The sequence below is a fragment of the Centruroides sculpturatus genome, unplaced genomic scaffold (genome assembly GCF_000671375.1).
Source record: "Centruroides sculpturatus isolate CEXI.00-Female unplaced genomic scaffold, Cexi_2.0 scaffold963, whole genome shotgun sequence".
NCBI classification, from domain to species: domain Eukaryota; kingdom Metazoa; phylum Arthropoda; class Arachnida; order Scorpiones; family Buthidae; genus Centruroides; species Centruroides sculpturatus.
The window spans coordinates 48,029-59,003 of NW_019385228.1; the positions used below are offsets into that span (position 1 = coordinate 48,029).

The 10,975-nt window shown below is 27.9% G+C and overlaps 1 protein-coding gene across 1 annotated transcript; it reads right to left on the reverse strand.

Annotated features, from left to right (window-relative positions):
• Positions 1-5,217: 5,217 nt before the first annotated feature.
• On the reverse strand, positions 5,218-10,975 carry LOC111636438. The gene is made up of 3 exons (XM_023381685.1): positions 10,733-10,975; positions 5,586-5,742; positions 5,218-5,294 (listed from the first exon to the last, which is right to left on the reverse strand). Exons 1-3 carry the CDS (start codon positions 10,904-10,906, stop codon positions 5,218-5,220), a joined length of 408 nt encoding a protein of 135 aa, XP_023237453.1. The 5' UTR covers positions 10,907-10,975.

The following is a 10,975-nucleotide window of genomic DNA, read 5'->3' on the forward strand; positions in this document are numbered from 1 at the left end:
AAACAAAACTAAATAATGTGAAAAACTAAAACAAATCTTAAAATTTTATTAATAATTAATAAAAAATATTTAATACACAACAATAAATTTTAGTTTTTTCTAGAAAAGTTTGAACGGTTTGTTTTATAAATTTAAAAAATTGAAATTTGTTTTATTAAATGTCTAACAAAAGTTGTTGTACAATAACAATATTACATTAAAATATTAATTGTCAACAAGACTATGTCTTGTCTATAAAATCGTACTGCCTGCTGTGTTACCAGCTTAGAGGTATGAAGGAGTACATGTCAGGAGTTGCAATTTGGCACAGAGTATTAAGTGCCCAAATCATGCGCGCATAAAAAAACCAGACTTGTAGGTACTCAGAGGACTGAGAACCGAGTCAAAGTAAAATACAAAATGGCTCTCTCTACAAACAAGCAAACCGAAGTCAGATGGTAAGAGTAACCACCAACAGTCGTTCTAGGAAATGGACTCTGACTCTAGGACCGAACACGTAGTATTTTCTTTGTTAAATAAAATTCGTATTCTAATTTTGTAAATTTGGGAATGCTTCATATGACATTAAAAATATAATTTTAAAATGTGAGATATGTTATTGGCTCAGAAAATTTGTTTTTCAAACTTTTTCCTTTTTTGTTGTTGTTTAATATTGACTATTTTCCACCATTTGAAGTTTATATCAAGAAAGAAAGTAATTTCCATACTGTTTTGTATTTGTTTCTTGATGCTCAATGCAGCTGTATTTTTATCAAGTATACTGCAAGCTAATGCTACATTCTGTCTTTCTAACTTTGATGGATAAACCACCTTCCCAGACAATTTTGGAGCTAATTTAACAGTACTATTTTCTTCTTGAAAATGTATTGTTTTTAAGCACTGCAAATTAGCAAAACATATGTCAGGAAGTGAATTATTATCATTAAAATAAAACAGAATTTTTAATCTAGAGAAAACAAATGTTTTCCTGCTGTCATGCTTGTTTAACCAGCTGTTTCTAATACATTTTAATAAATGTACTGAATCAAATAATGAAATTATTTTCTGAGATGGCAAATATGGATTTTGAATATTTGTTAACAAACCATTACAACATTTTTCATCAAAAGGTGGGTGTTTCAAAATATTAAATACAGTGGGTGATCGGTTAACGAACATAATCCGTTCCAAGACTTTGTTCGTTATCCGAATTGTTCGTTAACCGATTATCGATTTACCATAGGTTTGTATGGGAATTTGATTAATTCGTTCCGAAGACTCCAAAAAATAAAAAAAATATATACTTTTTTTACTACATTTATTTACATGTAATAGTAAAAATACATACATATGCTGTCTTGCATTTTTATTAGTCATGTTTTATCCGTTTGTGGGGGTTAAACAATCTGTCCAATGTCGATTGCTTTTCTCTTTTCTTCAGGATTTTTCGGAAGTAATTAATAGTATTGTAATTGTAGAGATCCCCAACCCAATGAACCTTATTCTGCTTTGGTTGCCACTTGGATGATATAACATCCTCCCACTCCTTCAAAAGATCTTTAGTAGCAGATGTCGACATTGGTCCTCTTTCGTCTTCCTCTTTTCCAAAAGATAACACATTTCGCTGAGTTTCTCGGTATTCTTCATTTGAGAGTTCTTGGAGTTTTTCTGTCGTCAGATCAATTTCAGGTTCCATTATGAGCTCTAAAATGCTCTTTATTTCTCAGACGTAATTTTCATTACTCCATTAACAGCTTGAGACTTCTTGATATATCTTTCATAGCTAAGATTGAGCCTACTATAGACCTGTTCAAGCCATACTGCCTAGCAATATCAGACACCTTGTGCTCACTTTCTACCTTGGCTATTATCTCTTACTTGGTTTCTACAGTGAGCACAGTTCTTGACACTCCTCTTTTTAGGCTCCAAAATATTATCAGTTTCTTTTTTAAATAAAAAGTTCAGAAAAGCACTTACAAAAATTCAGAGAACAGAAATCAACTAGGCCACAAAAAATTATTTAAATACAAGGCCCAAATGAAATTCGAAATTTGGTATTAAAACGTTAACGAATATCCTTTCACCTTTCGTAAATAAACCCCGAAGCAAAATTTAACAAGTACCTGTCCGACAGTCTCGCGAAGACTACAAAAATTATTTGTCAGAAAGGTAAACAAAAAGCCGGAATTACAAGAGTGAGTTTCAAAATTTGGAGGAATACTATCCGATCGGTATCGAGTTGAGAGTCGATCTTACGTCTCCCACGCTCCGGAAGGTTTCGAATTGGTATTCGTTATTTTCGGTCGCTTCTTTTTATGTTTATTCAGTAAAGTGTTCGTTATCCGAACATGTGTTCGTTGTCCGATCATAAAAATCTTTCGCAAAAGTGTTCTTTATCCGATTTGTTCTCTATCCGAACTGTTCGTTAACCGATCACCCACTGTACAATTTTTAATTGTTATTTATTAATACTGTGTTTATAATTAAATACTTTATTGTACTGAGGACAAAAAACCCTTGTTACAGGGGATATTACTAATTTTTTTAACAAACATGATGAATTTATAATAGTTTGAGTTACAATGTATGTGTTATTACCAATTATAACAATTAAATCTTAAGAATAAAAATAGTAAAATAACTCTACAATGAGTATATAAATAAAGTTATAGCTGTTAGCTGGATATTAGTTAATAATGTCATCACTATTAAACATATCAGTAATCCGAGTAAAAAAGTCACTTAGTTCGTACTTATTAGTTTTTGATAAATCTGTAATTCTTGAGGTGTATTTTGAATCGTAGTTCATACCGAGGATTTCTGTTATTTGATATTTATGGTGATATTTTTTATAGCTAATCACTCTTTCAATAGATGAAATACAGAAAAGTTATTTGATTTACACCAATAACAAATTTGATTGGTAAAATCTATGTAAGTATTATTAACAAATAAAGAATACTTACTAAGATGGAGTTGTAAGAATAATTGTTTGATGTTCATATTTATATTGGCTATAATAAAACAGGAATTGAAAGGTATTTTTAAAATCTCTGGGTACCAGGGGTAAGTCGATTTCAATATTGAGTTTTGATCTTGAGTTATTGATTGTGATATGGTCGATTTCATTATTAGTGTATATCTTTTTTTTCCAATTTGTATCAGATTTATCGAATAACGCATTTGAAATTCCATATATATTATTAAATTCATATTGCAAGTATGTGTAGTAGAATTTAAGACATTTATTTGATACATATTTTGGTGTAAAAATTTTATATTCTCATCGTCTGTATTTATAAGTCGATAGTAAAATCTTATTAATCTCTTTAAAAACCACGGAAATAGTTGAATTCTGTTTATTTCTGCTCTAATAGAATAACCTGGTACAGTCCTCTCAAGCTAGAATAATTTACATAAGTAATATGAAATTTTTCGAGTTTGTAAAAATGATCAAGAGTCAGATCGGGCTGGCGTAAAATATTGAAGGAAGAATTATAGCATTGAAAATTTTAATTCGAAGTTTTAAATCAGAAATCATTAATGCTGAACATAACTATATAGTATTATCAATAAATGAATTAATTTTTGCAGTAAGGATTTTTAAATGCCATTAAAATAATCCATTCCAACTAAAAGTAATACCCAGGTATTTTATATTGTTAATCGTTTCAAGAGGTCTGCCATCTAAATAGGTCTTTCTCTTGATTAGTTAGTTTAATATCAAGCTTTAATATCAAGATTTTATGCTGTAATGTTATACAAGTTGATGCTAATAATACTAAATCATCTTCATATAAAATATAGTGGAAACAATGTCCATTAATATATATTTCTTTGTTATCCTTATCAAATAAATTATTTATGTCATTTATGTAGAAATTAAAAAGATACGTAGAAAGAGGTTCACCCTGAAGTATTCCTCGATTTCTAATAATTTCTGGATTAATTAAGTTGCCATTTACAATATGAAGAATTATAAATAGAAAAAAGGTGCATAATCGAATCTGAAAATCTATTGCATGCACCATATTGTTTTAATTTATTAACCAATGTCGGAACATGAACATAATCAAAAGCTTTGGTGATATTGATAAAGGCAGCGTATATTTTTCTACATTTTGTCTGCAAATATATTTGAATAATTGAAGATAAGAAGAAGATAGCAAATTCTGTACCCCTGGATTTAATAAAAGCGTATTGAAATCCATAGTTAAGATTAATTTCATGAGTCCATCGTTGAAAACGGTTTACTAAAATAGATGTAAAGCATTTCCTTAATACCGGTAGAAGAGCAATCGGACGGCAGTTCTCAGGTTCTATATGAAGTCCTTTTTTATAAATCATACTAATTTAGCAGTATTCCAAANTTGAAAAATCACTGGTAAGATCATCATCATCAGAATCTTTTTCACTAGAATGTTTTTGTATGGTTGAAGCAGATGATGATTTCCAAGTTTAACATTTATTGCTGTAAGAACTCGATTTTGTAGTTTAGTTTTCATTAAATTTAATTGCAAAAAAAATACGTTCAACTGCTGCATTTGAATGAGGAAGCAATAAAAACATCTATTTACTGTCAAAGTTAAGTAAAAAAATACAGAAATATAGAATAAAAATGAATATTTTGAAAGGAAAGGTATTAGGATTTGGTACTAGGAAAATGGTGTTGGGTATCTTGGTACTGGGACAAGTAAAAAGGTACTAGATTAGTACAAAAGTACTAGGTAGAACAACACCTGGTACAAAAGTAGCCAACTGCTCGAGCAGTTGGCTACTTTTGGGCTACTTTTTAAAAATTATTTGGCTACAAGGGCAAAAAACATCTGGCAACGCTGATAGGTAGTTTGCTAGCGTTGGTCAGTAGTAGTCCAAGTTCAATACGAACGTTTGTTTCTTGAAAATTTTATCACAATTTAAATACAGTATTTACTTTTAATATTACCGATATGTCATCGAGAAGAAAACGTGTTGTATTATCATTAAAAGACAAAGTATCTGTTTCGATTATCCGGATTTTTCCTTATCCAGACTACCTTCATCCTCAATTAGTCCGGGTAATCGAGGTTCTACTGTATTTAGTGTGGGTGTGTGTGTGCGTGCGTGTGCGTGTGTATGCGTGCGATGGGCAAAATTTTTCATTCACTCTGAACCTTAATAATCACTGTGTCTTTAGTCAAAACTTTCTAAAATTATGCAGGGAGGTTTGTGTGTTGGGAAAAATGTTTCTAGAAATTCTCAGGATAATTGGATCATTGGTTCAGAAAATATGGCTTCCACTCTTTTAATATCTTCTGAATCAATTAATCTAAAAACTTAAAAAGTAATGGTAACAATTATTAGGGATGAAAACAAATAAAGAATGCCAGGAAAGTCTAGCAACACTGCCAGCTTTTTTGTTTTTGCTATAAATAATTTATTTTAAATTTAAGTGTTTAATTAAGCCGTAATTTGATGATGGTCACTGAAAGTGATCGAACACATCAGTTCATTCAATAAATTTAATAATTTATTTTTATTGAATATATTATAAAATTAAGTTTTTACAATGTTTCAAGTAACATTTTCAAAACATTCATGATATAAAATAATAGTATATTACATACCTCTACCCAATTCATTCTCAAAACTTTTCTTCACAAGTCCAGAATCAGTTAAAAATATCATCAAGTCATAATACAATTTCTTTTCTTCAATAAATATATTATATTCCTGTAAACTATTTCCTTTCAATCTATCATGAAGAGTTTGCAAGAGAATTATCTGAAAAATTCAAAATTTATATAAAATAAATAAAAAATGATAAAATTTTTATANAAACGGTTTACTAAAATAGATGTAAAGCATTTCCTTAATACCGGTAGAAGAGCAATCGGACGGTAGTTCTCGGGTTCCATATGAAGTCTTTTTTATAAATCATACTAATTTAGCAATATTCCAAATTTCTGGATATTTTAATGTGTTATAAAAGTAATTGAATGAATCAAGTAGAACTTGTTTGCCCAAAGGAGGTAAAAATTTGATAACTCCCAAATTTGACAAATTTGGGAGTTATCAAATTAATACCAGGAGCTGATTTTAATTTCATTTTTCGAATTGAATCCTCAAGTTCATTGTAGGTAAATGGCAAATCGAGCAAACTGGTATTCAAAGTGGAAATTTTTAGATTTGATGGATTGTCAATATTTGAAAATCTATTAAAATATTGATTCCAAGCTGATATTTCTATGTTTATTTGATGGTCTAATTTTTTTTCTTTCTTAGTTCCTATATTGTTGTCCAGAATTCTGTATTTTCTGTAGAAACCAGTTGGTGTTGCAAATTTTTAAAGTAATTAAGTTTTTTTGATTTTAATAAATTAAAATATATTGTTTTTAATATTTTATATACTGTGTTTATAATAAGCAGTCAAAATCTAAAAAATTGTGTAATGATGTAATTATTTTACTGATGATAAAACTTTGTATAAATAATTTAATTAATACATGAAATTATCTTATAAAACTTTTACTAAGTAATAAATTAAAAATTAATTTAAAAAAAAAGGTATTTATACTTTTGTTAGACTGTATGTATGCATATTATGTTAGAAACTTATCGTTTAAAAAATAAATATTAATTTAAATGTAATCAATCTAAATTGTCTCTATTGTATTTGCATTATAGATGTATGCACACCAATTAATTACATTTCTATATATATATGTACAGTTCGTAGATTTATGCATGGTCTTATGAACTGCATTTTTACCATTATTTTTTGTTTGACGTATGTTTTTCTTTTAACATAAAAAAAGCTATGTAAGAATTTTATAAATACAAAGTTATACATCATATTTTCAAAAAAATATGAAAAACATGACAGTCATATTGTTTAAATTTTAGAATAGTTTAAACAAGTTTAGTATTTATTATATTGATCATTTGCTTACATGTATATTTACATCTAAAATGACTGACAAGTGAGTATTCCATCACTTATGAGACAAGATATAATTATTTCAGATATCTGTTTACTAAAATTGAATTTTAAATAAATTAACCCATTTTCCAATTGTTTACATGTTTTTTTCCAAAGAATTCCAAGTAAATTATTGACAGGAAATGTTAAACGAATTTCTTCTTATCAAGAAAAATGGGAACAAAGCTCTAAATGGGGCCCCTTTTAGCCTACCAGATTGATTACAAGATCTGTATATCTGCCAGATTATTTTGTGTTATGCTAATTTTGGGTTTTTTTAAACCGCAATATCTCGCTTAAAAATCATGCAACATTTGATTTTTTTTCTACCATAAATTGTTTAATTTACAAATCTTTAATTTACAGTATGATCAAGGTTTAAAAAACTTAAATGTTACTATTATTTTTTGGTCTAAAATATATTATAAAACATCTAATTAATTTGCTATATATATTACTTAGATATATGTATGTATTTTGTTTCCTTTAAAAAAACTTTATTTGTTTCAACTTAACAAACATTATTATTTTCTTTCCTATTTTGTAAATAAATCGACAAAATTGAATAAAAGTTTGGAACATTATGGACAGTGATGAACAGCAAATAATTTGTACAAAAACAAATACTTTTTATTAACAAATAATAATAATAATAATAATTAAGTTTAATATGAATACTTTTCATATCACAGAATCCTTATGAAAGCAAATGCAAATAATCAAGAAAATACAGGGAACATCTTTTGTACAAATATTTCTATTGCTATTACATTGCTTTAAAACAATGAAATTCATTTTTACAAATGTTTTATGAATTTCAGGAATATCATACAACTTCTATTCATAATCTCTCCATGTAATAAGTTTCTTATTTTTTACTATGACATCTTTTGTGACAAATTTCAAACTTTATATACATAATTTTACATTAGTTAAATATCCGAGCAACCAAGCAGTAGAGTAATATTTATAATTTATACATAGTTTAATGTTAACTCATCATACATCACTGATTATACATTACAACATTCACAAGTATTTTTACTGAATGATATCAGTAATGCACATTACAATTCCATTGCTGAATTTAGAGCCTATGACATTAAACAGATTAATTATGCTATTAGATTTACAACAATTACTTATTTAAATTATTCATAACATTACACAATCTTCATTGTGCAAACAAATACTGAAATTTACACAGGAAGGATAAAATATTGAATATTAAAAATTCAAATACTGATTGAACTAAAATCAACTACAAAATATTTATTTTTAATTAAAATTATATAATTATTAATGGTGGACAAACAACAGCTAATCAAAAATATAGATAGTTACTGAAATGGCAAATATATTCTTGAATAAGGCACTCTGGCTGCAGAGTCTCAATTTGCATTTTTTACTGAAATATTTCTAAATTTGAGGATCTCTGCAATAAAAAATTTAATGGCTGACATTAAGGAAATTACAAAATTATAAATGTAAGAAAATATCACAAAACAAAGATTATTCTTAATTACACAAAGAATTTACATCTATATATGTACTGTACATTATATGAGAGTGCACTTTTTGAAGTGATGGCCAATATTAGAATAATAATCTTATATAATACTTTTGATAATGACTTAGCAATATAGATTTTCTTTATAACACTGATAAATTGGTATTTCCATCATATAAAGGAAGAATATATCATTTGAATATGACTTTAAATAAATTTACTACATTAAAAAACATGATTAGTTACTATCATCTATCTTTACAAAATTAATTCTGATCATGTGTATCATTCTCTTGAAATGATTCAAGATCTTTTTGTATAAATGTAACAGTGAGAAAATAACATTGGAGGTCTTTCTTATAGCTTGATACCATTTTAAATATCACATAATATTCATATTTAAATGCCAAGAATTTTACACAGTATTGAGAGAAATCACTAGTAAATTCTATAAAAATATAAGTAAGGAAGATACAGTCTCTCTTTTATCTGAAATTTTTTCTCCTATTTCTGTTATTTTTGACATAACTGAGTCTGATTGAACTTTATTAAATGGCGTTTCTTCTTTATTTCAAAAGCTTCAGAAATATAAAATTCATCTTGCTTAGCTAAAGGAGCTAAGAATACAATTTCTTTTTTATTAGAAATTTTCATGACTGAATGAGCACATAGTTTTCTTTCCTTGAGATATTGACACAGTTTTGGATACACTGTTGCAAATGCTATCATAACAGATAACATTCCCATTCAAAGGAACTCTGTCATCACAACATGATCAACTGATGGAAATGAAGCAGTCTGAAATCCTTACCTAAGTAACTTATCTTTATTGCACACCAATTAATTACATTTCTATATATATATGTACAGTTCGTAGATTTATGCATGGTCTTATGAACTGCATTTTTACCATTATTTTTTGTTTGACGTATGTTTTTCTTTTAACATAAAAAAAGCTATGTAAGAATTTTATAAATACAAAGTTATACATCATATTTTCAAAAAAATATGAAAAACATGACAGTCATATTGTTTAAATTTTAGAATAGTTTAAACAAGTTTAGTATTTATTATATTGATCATTTGCTTACATGTATATTTACATCTAAAATGACTGACAAGTGAGTATTCCATCACTTATGAGACAAGATATAATTATTTCAGATATCTGTTTACTAAAATTGAATTTTAAATAAATTAACCCATTTTCCAATTGTTTACATGTTTTTTTCCAAAGAATTCCAAGTAAATTATTGACAGGAAATGTTAAACGAATTTCTTCTTATCAAGAAAAATGGGAACAAAGCTCTAAATGGGGCCCCTTTTAGCCTACCAGATTGATTACAAGATCTGTATATCTGCCAGATTATTTTGTGTTATGCTAATTTTGGGTTTTTTTAAACCGCAATATCTCGCTTAAAAATCATGCAACATTTGATTTTTTTTCTACCATAAATTGTTTAATTTACAAATCTTTAATTTACAGTATGATCAAGGTTTAAAAAACTTAAATGTTACTATTATTTTTTGGTCTAAAATATATTATAAAACATCTAATTAATTTGCTATATATATTACTTAGATATATGTATGTATTTTGTTTCCTTTAAAAAAACTTTATTTGTTTCAACTTAACAAACATTATTNCCCTGCTACAAAATAAAAGAAGCCAGGGGCCATATTCTGGTCACCGTCTCTGGTCTCTCGTCTCTCACAATCTGGTCGCTGATTGGTTAATCCAAATGATTAGCCAGCGACCAGACTTGTGAGAGACAAGAGACCAGAGACGGTGACCAGAATACGGCCCCAGGTCTAATCCGAGCTGCACACATGCTATCGACAGTCCTGAATAGAGATGAGAGACTGTGCAGCAGAGATACAAATAAATTCATTTTTCATTCGCATTTATCAACGATTAGATGATAAATGCGAACGAGTTTTGATTTGATTAGAGTTTAACGAGTCTCTTTGTTTACAATCTAATCAAATCATTTGAGTTGTAAAATAGGTTCTAATACAACACAGGTAGACAGTGTACTTCACATCGACAATAATGAATATCTCGAAAATCGCATTTTATGATTTATTAATTGTTACAATTTATATTTACAGTAATATCATGTACAAGGTATACTAATATATATTGCGAGAAACTATCACACGATATTGATTCTTTTTCGTTAAAAAAATTGTATAAACACTCATTAACATGTCCGTAAATATATCTAGGTCAATCACATTTATCGAAGATATTCTTACGACAACTTGAATTTTACTCTCACCTTTCTTTGCATACATTCTTCTGTTTTGATGTTGTCTAGAGAAGACCGAACATATTCCGTAAATGCCGCCATCTTATTCGTCTTTACACGTTGCCAATTCAGTAAACTCGATATGTCAGACAGAAAACAAACCATCATCCGTGCAGTTTGATACTTGTTCCATGCTGCTTTCATGAGTGTTCCGGAATTTAAAGGAATTAAATTAATTACTCATTAATTAATTAATGAGCAATTAATTTACTC